Source organism: Ictalurus furcatus, chromosome 9, assembly GCF_023375685.1.
Source record: "Ictalurus furcatus strain D&B chromosome 9, Billie_1.0, whole genome shotgun sequence".
NCBI lineage: Eukaryota > Metazoa > Chordata > Actinopteri > Siluriformes > Ictaluridae > Ictalurus > Ictalurus furcatus.
In genome coordinates, this window is record NC_071263.1 from 20,890,010 (window position 1) to 20,908,311 (window position 18,302).

The window sequence follows — 18,302 nt, forward strand, 5'->3', positions numbered from 1 at the left end:
TCAAAATCAACACAAAAATGATTTACTGACCACAAAATCAAGGTCCTGCCATGGCCATCCCAGTCTCCTGACATGAAACCCATAGAAAACCTGTGGGGTGAACTGAAGAGGAGAGTCCACCAGCGTGGACTCAACATTTGAAGGATCTGGAGAGATTCTGTATGGAGGAACGGTCTCAGATCCCTTGCCATGTATTCTCCAACCTCATCAGGCATTATAGGTGAAGGCTCAGAGCTGTTATCTTAGCAAAGGGAGGTAGCACAAAGTATTGACTAAAAGGGAGGCAATAATTGTTGCACACCTATAACAAAGATGTTTTTTTGTATATAAACCTGTGTTTTGTTTGTAATTGATATCCATGAGAGCATAGTATTTTTGTGAATTTTTTTTAAACAAAAGGTCAAAAGGTTAAACAATAAAGACAACTTTTCACAGCCGCCTTTGCTCATATTTACCAAGGGTGCCAATATTAGTGGAGAGCACTATATGTAATATTGGATCATTTTCCTCAATAAATACATGACCAAGTATAATGCTTTTGTCTTATTTGGCTCTCTTTGTCTACTTTTAGGATTTGTGTGAAAATCTGATGATATTTTAGGTCACAAATTTTCAAGCACCACTGTAAGCCTACATTCACTTACTCCATTATTTCCTGATGTGCTAAGGATTAGTGCATGTATTAATTAATCATTATGTATCATTAAGTATTAATTTGTTAATTATTTGTGGACCTTATAGTAAAGTGTTACTGAAATTGTTGGGGGGGGGGGGGGGCAAATTTGTTGAAGTATTGCTGAGAGGTCAGTCAGGGAATGTAGCACGTGCTGTGCTTTAAAGCCTGGGGAGGTGGCGGCAGAATATAAATCCCCATGGAGCAAGCCACTGATATGTCAGAGTTCTGTGCACACTTTGCTCCCAGGTTCATTTGTTACTGACGTTTTGCTTAGGTGGAAACTTGAACAGAACTCTGATCCGCCCCGCGGAAAATGTACAATCGCCTCAACTCTCAAAATGCCACCAGAAGAAAGTAATTTCTCCAAAACCGAGAGCGCAGAAGACCAAACCGTGCGCACGGGCGCAGGTGCAGAGAGCGCTCAGGAGTGTCCTACCCGCCTGTACAGGAGAAGATGGCTGATCGTTTTGCTTTTCAGCTCGTATTCTCTGTGCAATGCGTATCAATGGATCCAGTACGGAATCATCAGCAACATCTTCATGCAGTTTTACGGCGTGAGCGCGTTCGCTGTAGACTGGATGTCCATGGTCTACATGCTCACTTACATACCATTTGTCTTTCCAGTAACGTGGCTTTTGGACAGGAAAGGGCTGCGAGTTGTCGCGCTCGTAGCCACCGGTGTTAACTGCGCGGGCGCGTGGATTAAGGTCGCGAGCGCCAAGCCGCACCTGTTTTGGGTGAGTGCGCTCGGGCAGGTCGCGTGCGCCGTCGCGCAGGTCTTCATCCTCGGCATGCCGTCTCACATCGCCGCCGTGTGGTTCGGACCGAAGGAAGTGTCCACCGCCTGCTCCATCGGCGTCTTCGGCAACCAGGTGAGTCCATTGCAGCTGGGGAACAATCAGGAGTGCCATAACGCTGGGAAGGTGGGACTATTTTACTGTAAGTGCGCTAAGTTGGCCAAACAGTTGGCCCTTAGGCTTCTTAGGGAGCAAAAGTGGTCTAGGACAATTGAAACGTTCTAGAGTTTCCTGGTTTGGAAACTGGTTGGTGATATCATTTGAAATGCCCTTGCTGATTATCTTTTAATGATTTGTGTAGTTCTTTGGTTTCCTCCCCAAGTCCAAAGACATGCGTTGTAGGCTGATTTGCATCCATAAATTGTCCATAGTGTGTGTTTGTGTGTGTGTGTGTGTGCGCTTGTGACCTGAGATGGGTTGGCACCCCGTCCAGGGTGTCTCCCACCTTGTGTCCCGAGTTCCCTGGGATAGGCTCCAGGCTCCCCCTGTGTACAGAAAATGGATGGCTGGATAGATTTGTGTAGTTGTAACAGACATTCGGCAAAATGACACTTTGGGCTGGAAACATGTAATCCAATCTGGCTGCTGTGCCATCCAGATGTATTCCTGCCTGGTGCCCTGTGATCCCAGGATAGGTGTTACTGAAGATGAATGAGAATGGTGTCTTATTGGCTGCAGGGTTAAAATATGCTTGTCTGGATGGTAAAAACATGAGCCACCTTTCCGGGATTAAAAAAAGGACATAAATAATTTTGCTTACACATGCAACAAAATGTAATCAACTTAACTAGGAATAAGTTTGTTTATTATTAACACTTAATAACATGTATTTATTCACTTTCAGTTGGGACGAGGTACTCATTGCCATCATATATTTGACTGTCTTATTATGTATTATAGACTATATGTCAAGAAGTATAGTGCTGTGAAAAGTATTTGCATGCATGGCAGCTCTGTGTGTGTGAATGGGTGAATGAGAAACTGTAAAGCACTTTGTAAAACCGCTAAAGGCACTATATGAGTGCACACAATTTACAGAATGCAAACTCTGGATATTCAAAAAGCACCTATGATTGTGATGGTTAAGGGTCGACATACAGTGCTGTGAAAAAGTATTTGCCCCATACTGATTTTTTTCTGTTTTTGTGTCTCGTACTAATCTGTTTCAGAAATTAAAACAAAATCTAAAATAAAACAAAGGCAACCTGAATAAACACAAAATACAGTTTTTAAAAATATTAATATTATTTATTGACACAAAAAAGTTATCCAATATCAACTGGGCTTGTGTGAAAATGTATTTGCCCCTATAGTTACTAATTCCCCAAATCTATGAAACTGCATTCATAATGGGGTTCAGCTGGGCTAGACACAACCAGGCCTGATTACGGCAAACCCTGTTCAATCAAATCAACACTTAAATATAACTTTTTTTGAACAGCATGAAGTTGGTTAAAATGTCTTACTCAGTAACACACTATGGCAAAGTTTAAAGAAATTCCAGAAATTATGAGGAAGAAGGTTATTGAAACACATCAGTCTGGGAAGGGTTACAAAGCTATTTCAAAGGTTCTGGGACTCCAAAGAACCACAATAAGATCCATTATCTCCAAATGTGAAAAAATCAGAACAGTAGTGAACCTTCCCATAAGTGGCCGACCCTCCAAAATTCCTCCAAAAGTACAGCAACTACTCATCCAGTAAGTCACAAAAGAGCTAAGGACAACATCAAAGGACCTACAGGCCTCTCTTGCATCAATAAAGGTTGTCGTTCATGATGAAAACAACTGCTAACCCAGAAGAACATTAAGGCTCATATGAATTTTGCCAAAACACACCTTGATGATCCTCAAACCATTTGGGAGAATGTTCTGTGGACTGATTAGTCGAAAGTGGAACTGTTTAGAAGACAGGGGTCCATTACAGCTGGCCTAAACCAAACACAGAATTCCACAAAAAGAACATCATACCTATGGTCAAGCATGGTGGTAGAAATGTGATAGTGTGGGGATTCTTTGCTGCTTCAGGGCCTGGACAATATGAAACTCTAGCTTAACTGGATTGTGCAGCAAGACAATGATCCAAAGCATATGAGGAAGTCCTAGAAGTAAGTGAAAGAATGATCTCCATTTATCAGAAGCGTTTCGTTGCAGTTATTGCTGCTAAAAGTGGCAAAACCAGATTTTAAGTTTAAGGGGGCAATTAGTTTTTCACATGGGTGATAGGTGTCAGATAACTTTTTTTGCTTCAGTAAAAATAAATAAATAAATAAAAATGGTGTATTTACTCAGGTTGCCTTTGTTTAATGTTGCATTTTGTTTGAAGATCATAAACGCTTTATTATGATATATACACAAAAAACAGAGGAAATCAGGATGGGGCAAATACTTTTTCACAGCACTGTATGTTGACCCCTAACCGTCACAATCATAGGTGCTTTTTGAATATCTCATTCCAGAGTTTGTATTCTGTAAATTGTCTGCATTCTTATAGTGCCTTTTAACCTTAGCGGTTCTACAAAGCTCTTTACAGTTTCTCATTCACCCATTCACACACACAGAGCTGCCATCTGGAGCAACTTGGGGTTCAGTGTCTTACCCATGGACACTTTGGCATGTGGAGGCATGTGGGCCAGGAATCGAACAGCCAACCCTACGATTAGGGGACAACCCACTCTACCACCTGAACCACAGCCGCCCCTTTGCTGCTATAACAGCCTCCACTCTTCTGGGAAGGCTTTGTGCTATATTTGGAGCATGGCTTTCTGGATTTTGTGTCCATTCACCACAAGCGCATTAGTGAAGTAAGGTATCGATGCTGGGTGAAGAGGCCTGGTATGCATTCCACATTCAGATTCATCCCAGATGTGTTCAGTGAGGTTGAGGTCAGGGCTCTGTGCAGGACACTCAGGTTCTTCCACACCTACCTTAGAAACAATGTCTTTATGGATCTTGCTTTGTGCACAATGGCACTGTCATGCTGGAACACATTTGGGTTCCTTAGTTCCAGTGGAAGGAAATATTAAAGCTACAGAACACAAAGACATTCAAGGCTGGAGAGTGGCCTTGAATAGAGGCAAAAACATAGATATACCTAGGACTATAGCACAGAGACCAAGCCAGAGATAAAGACAGAAACTGGACCAAAAAATTGAAAAAGAGAAGAAAAAAAACAGCAACAGTGATTTACTCTGGGGTAGAATCACATATCTGCATGGGATGAGTGACTGGCGTAGTAGCTTGAGAAGATCAGACACAGAAACAGGTAAAAAGAGAAAAATGATTAAAACAAATATGGTGGAGAATAGAAAAAGACATGGACCTATGATTGTGGCTGTAGAAGGAAAGGCAGATATAACCAAACCTTAGGAAGGCTCATGCCCAGAGTCTGACTCGAAGGAAGATTTAAGGCTAGTGACTCACTCAAGGAAAGGTTTATAGCTTGTGAGCAGCATTGGGACAGAATCAGGAGTTGTGATTGAGGTTGGAGACCGAACCTGGGACTGACACCTGTACAAAATTATTAACATCCACTGAGCTCCAGTAGAGGTTCCTGAGCTGAAACAGATTCACACACTACCCTCCAGGATCAAGCATTCTCACTAGCATAGTGGTTAACAAAGCAGGCATTTTAAGGGCTGTAGATTGAGCAGGGTCTGAGTAACCCACAGTGAAGTAACACCTTAGATGGTTTTTATGTAGCTGCAGAATGAGAGTCAGGTGTTTAGCCTAGAAATAGGCTACACCAATGTATTAGATGAGTCAAAGCCTAACCCGGTTGAATTCCTGACTGTAGGCTCTCTGTGTGAGCCCTGAAAAGAAAATAGAATGGGTTTTTTTGTTACCATATGCTTGAAATATAATGTGCACTGGAAAAGTCCTTGGATAGAGACTGGGTAGGGCCTCCCTTTGCTCTCAAAACAACCTAAATTCTTTATGACATGGATTCCACAGAATTAAAATGACATATAGAGCTACCCTAAAAAAAGGGGTGGGGGGACTGCATGCTGCTATAGACACTGTAGACACAGTATACATTCTGTGTATACTCTCCAATTTTAATTTGGTCTGATAAGGAAGAGAAGTCCCATATTTGAAGTCCTTCCAACCAGATGTGTCCATGCTTGTTTTTACGCTTATTTGTCCAGTACTGTTGTTTCTTTTCATTGGGGACTTCTTGGGGATGCAGGAGCATGAACAGAATGCACTTTGAACTATTGTTGCTTTCTCAAGGACAAATGGGTTGTTGTCCATTAAGCCTGTGTTATTACAATATGTTTTAAAGGCATGTTTATTAGGTATGTCCTTAAGAGACCAGAATCCATAAAAAAAAATTAAAGATCTTTACAAGATTAGTCAGGAACTGGCATCAGCTTTCTCTCTGGGTCCTATAAGTTTGTCTTGTTTATTATGACCAGTCATGTGCCATGCATATTCACTGTCTGTGATGGGTGAATTATTGTTATATTAACTGCCTAAAAATCACTGTCAGCAGTTAATCACATCTGAGGAATAAAAACTTAGTAATTTGGAGATAATTATTTGCTATTAGACACACTGATTACTCAGAGTGATTACTGACAACACTCACATAGTTATCTTGCAGTTTACTTTCACCTAACCCTAACCCTAAGTATTTTACTTTTATTGAGCTTTTATTAAAGTCTTGTGTAAAGTGCATGGAGTATTGTGAATCTGGTCAGTCATTAACAATGTCATTTTGTCACATATTTTCCTCCAGCTTGGCATTGCCATTGGGTTCCTGGTGCCACCTATTCTTGTGCCCAATATAGATGACATGGATAAACTGGCTTATCATATCAGCATTATGTTTTATATCACAGCAGGAGTGGCCACCCTCATCTTCATTCTAGTTGTTATTGGTAAGACATCATATATATCATTTAGTTTGGTATTCCATGCATGTCCAAGATAAATAATCCTAAGTGGAATATATATATATATATATATATATATATATATATATATATATATATATATAATATTACTAAATTTAGTTCTTCTATAAACTGTTGTTTGCAGTTTAAACCTCTGAAAATTGACCTATAGTCCTAAAACAAGTACATCTAACAGTCTCCATAGTCAATACATACTATTCCTGTTTATTACCCAGATTCTGTACTTCCATAGAAGATTGTATACTTTTATACAAAAACAGCAAATACTGAACCATATAAAGTAATTTACTCAAGTTACAGTACAAATATAAAAACTCAAAGTTTGAAACGAGCCGTACCAGAGACATTCACGAAGAAAGTCTGTGCTTCAAAAGACACACAAAAAGTTTGTTTACTGATAGTAATGCAGTAATGTAGCCTTCACCAAGGGAGCCAAGGAATGTGCAAAAATAAACTAAAGATAGCTAATGACAGGTATATTACTAATCTGTCAAGCATTACCTAGCATAATAATAGCAATAAAAAATCAGCTAGCAATCCTGATACTAACCCTCCTCCTGTCCTTGAAATTGCTAGATAGATATAAACTTTAGCTAACAGCAGATATTTATAGTGACAGAAATCAAGTCACTTACCTATACATGTAGCTTGATCAATTCCCACCCCCCCCCCCGCCATTAATACAATACTTTGTATTAATGTACACAAATACCTCAAGGGATTAGATGGTCAACTTTTCTTGTTGTCACATTTGTAAGACTGTAGATTTGGTAGCAATACTAACCAACTGTCTGAAGTTCTCTGATTTAAAATGTCACTTTATAACTTCCAAGAGTATTCAGATTATACAGTAAATAGTTAGATCTTTCCTTTGAAATGTAGTGGAAAAGGTCGGAAGACTTCTGTGAAAGACAAATGTAAGTACAGATACAGTACTTGAAAACTGTACATAAAAACTGTACTGCAATGGCATAAACATGTTTTGTTACTTCTCACCTCTGGATATACATAAGTACTCAGTTATTCATGCAGTTACATAAATATAGTAGATCAGATACATATACAAAAATTATGTTTATAATAGTATGTCTGTATATGGAATGTACAAGAATAATTATCTATGTGTTCTGTGGTTACATCATGGGGTTACTTCACCTATTTTTCTCCTGATGTGCAGTGGTGAAGTCAGGGTTCAAAGTCTTTGTATCATTTCCACCCATCATGCTGTATAGTAAAGATAGTGATTCAGAAATGCCAATGCCTTCTGTAAGGTTATATGATTTAGCAGATATATATTCGTTGGTGTATACTGAGTACAAATGGTCTGTCAGTGCGACATCTTAACTTATCAGTGATGGCCGTGTTACATGTAGGATGTGTGTATAAATTAATCTTATTAATCAAAATGCTCAAAAATGTGTGAATTTTCCTGATAGCTGAGTCATAATTAACAGTAATATTGAGGCAGCGCTGTGGTTGAAAACATGCTAACAGATCAAGAAAGTGGATTTATAAATGGAAGTATAGAGTATACAATATTTCACCCTGTAGCTTTTCTTACTTTATCTATCCAGTGGTCTGGGAGTGTTCAGGTGTGTCCTGTTTTTAATCTCTTCCTTATATGCTTATAAAAATATGTAACCAATATCACTCATAAAAAACCCTAAGCATGTACTTATCACTTATCAAATGCCCAGTAGACCCTAATTTCTCCATTCCAATAATTATTTTTAGTAATATCTTGTGTTTAACTTGTGCATCACTATTTTTCTCTGTCATATTACCATTTGTGCAATTTTGCATGGGTAAAATTTTTTATGTTCTTTACTTATAATTGTGTGTTACTACCTCCTAGTGTTCCAGGATAAGCCAGCCCTTCCTCCCTCCCAAGCCCAGGTGGCAATGCAAAACATGCCTTCACAGGACTACTCTTACTTGGCCTCGATTCGGAGGCTTCTCTGCAACAAACCCTTTGTCCTACTTATCATCACCTATGGTAGGCCTGACACATTTTTGGTAACATTTCCACATTTACGTAATCTCACATCCATATAATGGTTTTATTATGTCTAGAATGAAACACAACAATGACAGACATTGTTTGTTGATGTGTTCATATTAATGAAGAGTACAATTTATGTATTCTATGATTTATAAGAATATAAACATTAAAAAAATATATTAAATGAAAGTATCAGTAACTAAAAGACATTTATCAATCCAAATCCTGGAAAATTTGGAAAGATGGACATCGAAGGAAGAAAATTAAATGGAAATGTTTTGATGCACTTCATTAAAATGGCTAAAGGAACACCTAAAATGAAAATAAATAAATAAATAAATAAATAAATAAATAATAAATAAAATAAAATAACAATTCCCAATCCAGCTCCAAGACTTAACAATTATTTATGCTGCTATTACTATTGTTAATGATGACTCAGATATTGCTAATTTATTATGCACAATTTACATGTTCTTCGTCCAGGTGTAAGTTTGATTGTACAGATAGATAATCACTATACACTACACTGTACTATACAGAGCTTGCTTTGAGCATTGCTCATGCTTACACTCTCTATTGCATTGTTGCTTTTTTTGTCGGTTGTTGGTTTTGGATTTAGATTATAGTTTTGGTTGACATTCAACTTGAGTTCATCTTAAGTTTATTATTAACCCAGAGCACATCAGCAGCCATCATGTTTTACTTTTATTCCTTTAACTTGGACTCTTATTATAAAAAAAATCTATAGTCCTTCTAGTCAAACATTGCTCATAGAAATATTCAAATTAGACAATAAATAAAATGGCATGTTACAACCACACTTGCATTTTGTTCTTGCAGGATTAAATGTTGGGTGTTTTTATGCTGTTTCCACTCTGCTGAACCGGGTGATCATTGACTATTACCCTGTAAGTCCCATTCTATCTTATCTTCTGTTCAGATTATCTCCAAGTTTGCTTCTCTGGATGAGGCACAGGAGCTGTCAGATGTAGAAACCTCATGCCATCCCTTTAGGCAGTACACAGTCTCTGTGTAGATCCAAAGGAATCCCCAAGGATTTGTCACATTATTAGGATACTATAGTTTTTAGATTATTTTTTCTTGCTACATTAAATTTCATTGATGTTTTCAAATAGATCCTTTATATGGTTTGGTACTTAACACAGATTGCCCCAATAACCTCTCAGTGGCAATCACTTTTCAGTTTAAGGACATGGCTCATGAAATCTTGGCATACTAAAACAAACCCATCTTTTTTTTTGTTCCGTTCTCAGGGGGAAGAGCTGAATGCTGGACGAATTGGTCTGACGCTTGTCATTTCTGGTATGGTGGGCTCTCTCATCTGTGGCATCTGGTTGGACAAAACAAAGACATACAAGTATGCATCATGTTACCATAACCTTACCTGCTGTGCCGCTAGAAATATGTAAAAAATACACCAATACAGGGGCGGACTGGCAACATATAGTAGCCCAGGAATTTGCTGTCAAACGGCCCCAATTACACAAAATTTGAATTGACACAACATGTATCGTGATCAATGAATCATTAATTAAAAAACAGACAATCTGTTCATTTGTATGATTTGTTTTATGCTAATAGGCTATGTATATATCTGTATATAGGCTATATAATGCCGGGGTTGGGAAAAAAAGACTGGCCCTCACAAGACCGGCCCGCCAGGAAAATTCCTGAACTTCGCAATGGCCTGTACCAATAAACCACACAGTATTCATGACTTGCATGTAAAAACAAATGTGCTGTGGAAGCACCAGTCTGTCATTCTTCCACATTTTTTTTGTCATCAGCGCTGTGTTGAGTCATCAGGAAGAAATAAAAATAGGAAAATAGGACCTTTTGTAGCTTTTTATTGTTAAGGACATTTTTTATAACTTCATACCTTTTAGCTTTTTAAACATTTCGAACATTTTCGAAATCGTGTTGCCTGGGGCTTTAAAATGTCAAGCAGGTTTCAGATTTAATTCGGGTTCATGCCAACTAACATACCAAGGTATGTGACTGACAAGTTGCCATTGTGAATGTTGAGTCCCCTTGATCCCCTTTTTAGTGGCCTTTAATTATTTCCCAAGGTCCATGTTGCGATACTGCACCCGCCAAAATCTAAAAGCCAGTGTATAAGCTAATAAGCTTTTTTTTGTGACAGATTGAACCCAATGTTCCTCTTTATCTTCTAGGGTTTAAGAGGATTTAGCTAAACAATGACTTCTGGATGCTTAAAAATTCCATTCATGCCTCAAATGTTTTTTGCTTAAAAATTCCATTCATGCATTACAAATTGGACAACAGAGGTTTTCTTACTGAATAATTACTGTATTTGTAAATGTTGAATTTATATTGCATGGCTAGTCTCATAGATTAGTTTCAGTATATACAGTTATTATGTATGATGATTTCTTTTTAATAATAATTGTCTGTTATGATTTCTCTGTGATTAAATAGTTATTTAGATTCTGCAACATTAATGTTTGTCATATTCTCCCAGTGTAATGTTTGATTACCTTTACCCTTAAGTGTGATAAGCCTTTGGAACAGTACTCACAGTGTACTAGTATCATAATACATATTAATATTAGTATTTTCTGTGACGATATTTTCATTCATTTTCTAACAGGCATCTGAGGAAATTATTCCGCTCTATCACGCAAAAGGGACTATAATTTGCTTAATTTTCCAATCTGACAAGCCTTGTGTACTTCATCAACTCTTTTATCAAGTAAACAAACTGTTAAAAATGCTTTACAAGGCAACTTCTAGATCAATCTCGGTGCTCTGCCTCGAATGTCTTCATTTTTCAGATAATGTTCCGATCTGTTACCTTAAAATAAGTTGTTGTTCCCTCAAATGGGATATCTCATAAATCAGACTATCTAATGAAGCTATCTAACCTTGGAAATGATACCACAGATAATAAAAGAAGACTTAACCTGATTTTATCACTCCCAGTAAATATCTTAGGGTTTCTGCTGATGTGTATATGTATTTGTGCACATATAATTCAGACCCCATTCAGAATTGGGTTTCTTGTCTTCTAAATCTAAAAGAGCCCGAGGCCAATTCCAACAGTGGCAGTGAAGTGGGACATTTCCTTACGCGTGGTTGTACACTACAGAACTATTTCACAAAACATTGTTTGCTTAAAGAGAGCCATGGCCTGAAAAGAGTTGTTCAGGAATCTTGTTTTGAGAATGAGAATATTCATGAAGTGATTTACGTGTGAATGTAATGTTGGCGAAAAGTTGAAAATTGCAAGTGTTTTTGTCGAGAACATAGCACTTATGAATTGCAGAATCCTCCTCATACACAATACATTCATGATCAGATCATGGTCATTATCAGAAACCATCAGACATTAAATACCTGTATCTAAGTTATTCCTTTAAAATACTGCCCAGAACCAGATTACATTATTTCAGCTCACTGATATTCTGTATTTCCCTCTTTCCTCCTCCAGACAGACCACACTTTCCATATATCTTCTGTCATTTGTAGGAATGATCATTTACTCCTTCACTGTTAACTTGGGCCATCTCTGGGTAGTCTTCATTACAGCAGCAGCGCTAGGGTAAGAGCGATTACATTATATGCCACAATATGTTATTATTAAATTGGTGAGTACAAAGTATAAAAAACAGCTTGCATAGAGAGACATTTGAATGACATTTGAAATGTCATAGATTTACTATTTTTATTGATGGTAGAATATGAATGACGCAATATTGCTTTATATTAGAAAATGTATTTGTTTCAGAGAATATTGATATGGATTTGTTTTATTGTACCCAACATGTAAATAGTACAATACAGTGGTGTGTATAGGCCACTGTCTTCTTACACAGAATTATGTGGTTGATTTGAGTATAAAATTCTGATTATTTTAAATTTGAAACCTGTTGGAACTTGGTACAGATTTTATAAAAATAATCATAATGGCGGTAATACAGATCTAGATGCGTTTAGAGATTTCATGTAATAATGTCTCACAATAGTGTCTCAGGTAATAGTGTCTCATAATATTATGAACTATTAAACGACCTGTTAAAATTCCGCCAGCCATGTTGTGACAAAAATTATGTTTTGTACACAGCTTCTGTGTGTATGTAGGTACTCATGTGATATACCTTTGAAAAGCTAAGATTCTAGTGATTTGATTGATGGACACCATTTCAAGATACAGTCACAAAAGCAGCTACAATCAACGTCTCTGTCAGACCACCAACATACAAACAAACACTTATGAAACTCACCTATGAAGCCTCATAGTAGTCCACTGATCCATAACATCCCGACAAAAACTTATTATACTGGCAAAGGTCCAAACAATCCAATTATGTAAAAAATATTTAGTCCAAAACACATTTTACATCAGTAAATACCAATACTACTGTTGCCTCATTTCAAATTACCGGAAGATAAGCCTAATTTTTCACGTTTTCGCCATTATAACTTCAGCTTGCATGTAAATATATCTTATCGGTACTGTAGATTTCAAAATAGCCACTGGACTCTGCCCTTTTGATTGACACCTCATTTGAACCAGTAAGAGCTTTCATGTCCTGTCCATAGCCTTCAACAGCTAATGAGTGTCCGTGCTGAAGGGAAGTGCCTTCCCCCTTTCCTTCATGAAAAGCTTGAGTCTCTTGCAATCGATTGCATCGATGACTAGCCTATTGTATAGCCAATGAAATTCTGAAAAATATGATATTCTGCTTCATGGGTGAGTTTCAACACTTTTTTTAAGTCTCTGCGTAAAGCTGCGTAACTAGTAGCGAAAAAGCATGTAAAAGCGTGCTAAAGATTCAATTATGAATATACATATAAATATACATTTTGTAGATTGCTGATAAAATGTGATATGATAGCTCTTAGTGGCAGCTTTCATTTGTGCCCAAAATTATGAGAAAAATCTAGAGTAGTAGCATTTTTATCCTAGCTATGTTTACATGGTTACCAAGGGTCCAAAAGGGGATTTTGGTAAATGCATGGACATGCCCTTAGAAAAACATGTGTAAAATATTAATTTTCTTTGGTATTGTTATCAAATTTGAACTTGGACATGGAAAGGCTTCATGCTGTGATCCTGTTTTCCAGCTAATAGCTCCCAGCTGTAGTCATCTGCAGGCATCTGTATGCAAAAAAAAAAAAGTCAGAAAAAAACATTCTATTTCAGTGTGTTCAAATTTCTATTACTCAATACCAGTAGCACTTACAGTGAAAAAACATCAGAGTGTCACCTTTCAAAAGAGACCAGAAACCATGCATTTCCTCCAAATGTTTAAAGAACAGCTTTAATTTTAATTTGGGTATGCATTGGATAGGCATTTGAGGCAAATTTTCCTATTAAACCAGCCCATACAGGATTTCCTGGAGGGTTTTTTTTGTGATTGTTGCAGCCAAAAGTGCTTGATTTGCTGTGTCTTTTTTCAAAATTAGCTTTTTTTGTGCTTTGTTGATGAAAACTACTTGAATTGGCGAAATTGCAAATGCAAAAATCCTGGCTGTTAAACAGGCAGTGCACCCAACAGCTATAAGATCCATTTGCTGATGACAGCTTAGGCTGGATTTTAACATTGTTAAAGTGTATATGCATAATTTCCAGTTTTTTGGGATATCACCCAACCTTTTCATTGAAAAAAAAAAAAAAAAAACTTCTAAATTCTTATAATCACACTTTCTCCCATTGTCCAAAACAACATGCAGGTAAGCAGATTGGCAATGTTAAATTGTCCCTAAATATGAATGAGTGTATGAATGTATGTGTGCATGGTGCCCTGTGATGGACTGGCATCCCATGAATGAATTCTCCTGGTAGATTTGAGCGCAGTGTTCCCGGGATAGGTTCCAGATCCACTGTAACCCTGATCAGGATCAAGTGCTTACTGAAGAATGAATGAATGTAATAGCCCATTTTAAAAAAATAAATTTTGCTTACAGATTCTTCATGACTGGTTACCTACCACTAGGCTTTGAGTTTGCAGTGGAGCTGACGTACCCAGAGTCAGAAGGCACATCTTCGGGACTACTCAACTGCTCAGCACAGGTATACAGAGTGGACCAAAAACTAAAAACTTCTTTGTATATGGATTATATGCATTTTGATGAATGATGCCAAATAATGTTAGAAATAGTAGTACTGAAAGTTCATGTTCTGTAGTATGTAAAAGAACTGATGAAGTCCTATGCTAAACAAGATGATTAGAATGTTGCATGATCCAACATCTCACTGTATTTTGCCACTGAGCCTATAAGCAGGTTTTGAGAATCTTTAGTGATGCTTAAACTTTAACAGATTATGAATTATTTAGCGCGTGTTAGAGCGTTAGAACCAAGGGGAAGTGGAATAAGCCATGCGAATGAGAGATTTTATAGCTCATGCACTGGGGTGGAAGGAATGAAGAAGAAGGAACTGATGAGCGTGATAATAAAGATAAAGATAATTGTTCATGTGAGATGGTCACTACAATAGAGGAAACCCTTGAGTCTTCACCAGTATGATGTGTAGTAAACTCCCAGACATTATCTTCTCCCCATTCAGGTGTTTGGAATCATATTCACCATTTGTCAAGGCAAGATCATTGACTCCTACAGCACACTAGCTGGGAACATCTTCCTCTGTGTTTTCCTCTTTTTAGGGACCATCATTACAGGTAAAGGCACCTCTTTCTTCTGAAAATCAATGACCACCGGCATCACTCCTGATAAAAACAGAGCAGTCAGCTATTCATGACCAAACACATGATTATGTACTGCTTGTGTTGGTGGCATATTTATGACTGATTGCCCACAGCATGAATCTAACATGAGATAAGTGTCACACAGTCATACGTACAGTGCTTTACATAAGTATTCACCCCCTTGAACCTTTCCACATTTTGTAGGTTTTTTAAAAAAACAACTAAAATATACTTCATTGCCACTATATCGAACATAGATCCGTACAAAAGGCCATAATGTTGAAAATCATGAGAAGAAGCACATTGATATGGAAATGCAATATAAAAACCTTTGATAGTATGTAAAGAGTACTTCTCGCCCTCTAGTGGTTGATTACAAGCAGCAAAACAGGGAAGAAATAAAGCCCCTTTGCCCTGGATTTATATTTCGTTCTGTATAAAAGTCATATTTTACCTAGATCTCACACAGTATAAACAGTTATTTTGTTCATGATTGCGTTTTTGTTTGCACTGTGTTACTGTTTTTACACTTTGTTTTTAAGCTTTTATAAAGGCAGAACTGCGGCGGCAAAAGGCGAACCTGCAATCAGAGGCAGAATCAGAAGCTGTAAGTGTGTTTCGGAATAAAGTAAAATCCTAGTTTTCTATTATGATTTACCCTCTCTAGCCACTTTATTAGCAACACCTCTACACCAATCAATCAGGTGGTAGCAGTGCAATGCATAAATTCATACAGGTACAGGTCAAGAGCTTCAAATAGTGTTCACATCAAATATAAGAATTGGGGGGAAAAAAATGTGAGCTCAATGACTTTGACTGTGATGGTTGGTGGTTCCAGACAGGCTGGCTTGATTTCATAAACTGTTGATCTCCTGAGATTTTCACGCACAGCAGTCTCTGGAGTTTACACAGAGATGGTGCGAAAAACAAACCACATCCAATGAGCCACAGGTCTGCAGGCAGAAATACCTTGTTGATGAGAGAGGTAAGAGGAGAATGACCAGAATGGTTTGAACTGACAGGAAGGCTATGGTAACATGTAACATACAGTATAATAAACACTTTTAAGAACCCTGCTGAGCAGAAGAGTATCTTAGAATGCACATAAAACCTTGAGGTGGAAAACCATATCAGGTTCCTGTCAGCCAAGAACAGGAAGCTGAGGCGACAGTGGAGACAGCCTAACTGAAACTGGGCAGTTGATGATTAGAAAAATGTCTAGTCTAATGAATCTCAATTTATCAGAATGTGCTGTGCAGATCGTAGGGTCAGAATTCAGCATCAACAGCATGAATCCATAGACCCAACCTGCCTTCTGTCAACAGTTCAGGCTGGTGGTGGTGGTGTTATGGTGTAGGGAATGTTTTCTTGGCACACACTGGGCCCCTTAATACCGGTCAAGCATCATTTGAATGCCACAGCCTATCTGAATATTATTGACCACATCCATCCCTTTATAGCCACAATTTACCCATCTTATAATGGCTACATCCAGGATATGCCATGTCACAAAGCATCCCAAACTGTTTCCATGAACATGTACTTCCTGGCCTTCTCAGGCACCAGATCATCCAACAGAGGACCTTTGGGATGTTGTAGAACAGGAGATTTGCATTAGGAATGTGTAGCTGACAAATCCGCTTCAATTGTGTTATCTCAAAGGAGGAATCCATGCCATAAAGGATTAATGCTGGTTTGAGACCTAGTATTAGTATGGTGTTCCATATAAAGTGACTGGTGAGCATATGTATGAATGCATAAGCAGCACCTAATGCTGCCTAGCCTTTCTGGTCTATACTCAGTTTATACTCTGTTGCAAGATGTAGTTGTACACATGTAGGAGAACACTCTTCTATGGTTTTTGTTTACTCCAAAAAGACTACATCATTAGTGTAGCACCATAAGCAGCTCTAATCACACTGCTTTCCTGCAATATGGAGAGCATAAGGAGAAATCATTTGTTGTGGATCTGAAATATAATCTAACAAATAAATTACCAGCTGCTCTTGAAAAGTTTTCTTACAGAAAAGTTAAATTAATATTTTGCAAAATGATTCTATTGGCTGATACTTTTTTTAATTTTTGCTTTATTCATTCAGAAACAATCAAGACACCAAGAAGATGGAATATCATCACTGAAACAGAGCAAGATGTAGAAATTAAGTTCTCCAACATACAATCCCAATTCCAAAAAAGTTGGGATGCTGGGTAAAATGTCAATAAAAACAGAATGCAATGACTTGCAAATCTCATAAACCCATATGATATTCACAATAGAACATAGAAAACATATAAAATGTTTCAAATGAGTAAATGTACCATTTTAAGAAAAAAGTAAGGCAATTTTGAATTTGATGGCCGCAACACGTCTCAAAATAGTTGCAACAAATGGCTGGAAAATTAAGCGTTACTAAAAAGGAACAGCTGGAGGAACATTTTGCAACTAAGTAGATTAATTGGCAACAGGTCAGTAACATGAGTATGTATAAAAAGAGTATCTTAGAGAGGCAGAGTCTCTCAGAAGTAAAGATGGGATGGAATCTGGATGGAAGCATATGTTGCTCTAAAACTGTATATACCGTTCAGTGTTGATGGTGCCTTGCAACAAACACAGGTTTATCCAAAAAAGATCTTTTAAACAATAAAGACAACTATTCACAGCCTTCTTTGCTCATATTTACCAAGGGTGCCTATATTAGTGGAGGGCACTGTATATGAGTGAGAGAATGGAACAATATATATTTGGTACAAAAGTCATAAAATCTGAAAATCAGCTGGCAAAGCACCAACACTGAAGTTCAGGGCAATAATGACCTGTGAAATGTTAATTGTAGTTGATAGGAATTTACTTGCAGTTTTTATTTTTACTACTACAGTACATATATTGAACTTTAGGTTTTTTAACTGACAGATGCTAGCAATATGAACAATATTAGGATTCTTTCTTGCGTTTATTTGACCACTTTTGAGCGCATGGACTATCTTTATGCTGTTACTGTATATTATATTGGATTTCATGTATACAATGTATAGAATGTTCTAGCATGTTGCTTCAATGAAGAGCTGCTTTCAGTGGTGGCGTGAGGGATTACTTGATTGGCTATTGGCGATGCGTCATACCTATAATACCTTACTGTGTGAGTGCCAAAAGGTTAAAGTTTGTGTTAAAAAACATTCATACATTTATATATTAAAACTGTACTAGAAGACTAGT

The 18,302-nt window shown here is 37.5% G+C and overlaps 1 protein-coding gene across 1 annotated transcript; it reads left to right on the forward strand.

Annotated features, from left to right (window-relative positions):
- Positions 1–267: 267 nt before the first annotated feature.
- Positions 268–18,072, forward strand: flvcr2a (FLVCR heme transporter 2a). Its single transcript, XM_053633272.1, has 10 exons — positions 268–1,548; positions 6,214–6,355; positions 8,247–8,387; positions 9,237–9,304; positions 9,671–9,774; positions 11,869–11,979; positions 14,349–14,454; positions 14,950–15,061; positions 15,631–15,695; positions 17,188–18,072. The coding sequence occupies exons 1-10, from the start codon at positions 1,015–1,017 to the stop codon at positions 17,242–17,244; spliced, it is 1,440 nt and encodes a 479-aa protein (XP_053489247.1). The 5' UTR covers positions 268–1,014; the 3' UTR covers positions 17,245–18,072.
- Positions 18,073–18,302: the final 230 nt, after the last annotated feature.

What these genes read in the sequence shown, in the direction of transcription:
- flvcr2a (XM_053633272.1), top strand. Translation starts at nt 1,015, where the DNA reads ATGCCACCAGAAGAAAGTAATTTCTCCAAAACCGAGAGCGCAGAAGAC. An exon ending in CCTACTTATCATCACCTATG is followed by an intron (nt 8,388 to 9,236) that starts GTAGGCCTGACA and finishes TTGTTCTTGCAG; the next exon opens with GATTAAATGTTGGGTGTTTT. An exon ending in TTTAGGGACCATCATTACAG is followed by an intron (nt 15,062 to 15,630) that starts GTAAAGGCACCT and finishes TTTGTTTTTAAG; the next exon opens with CTTTTATAAAGGCAGAACTG.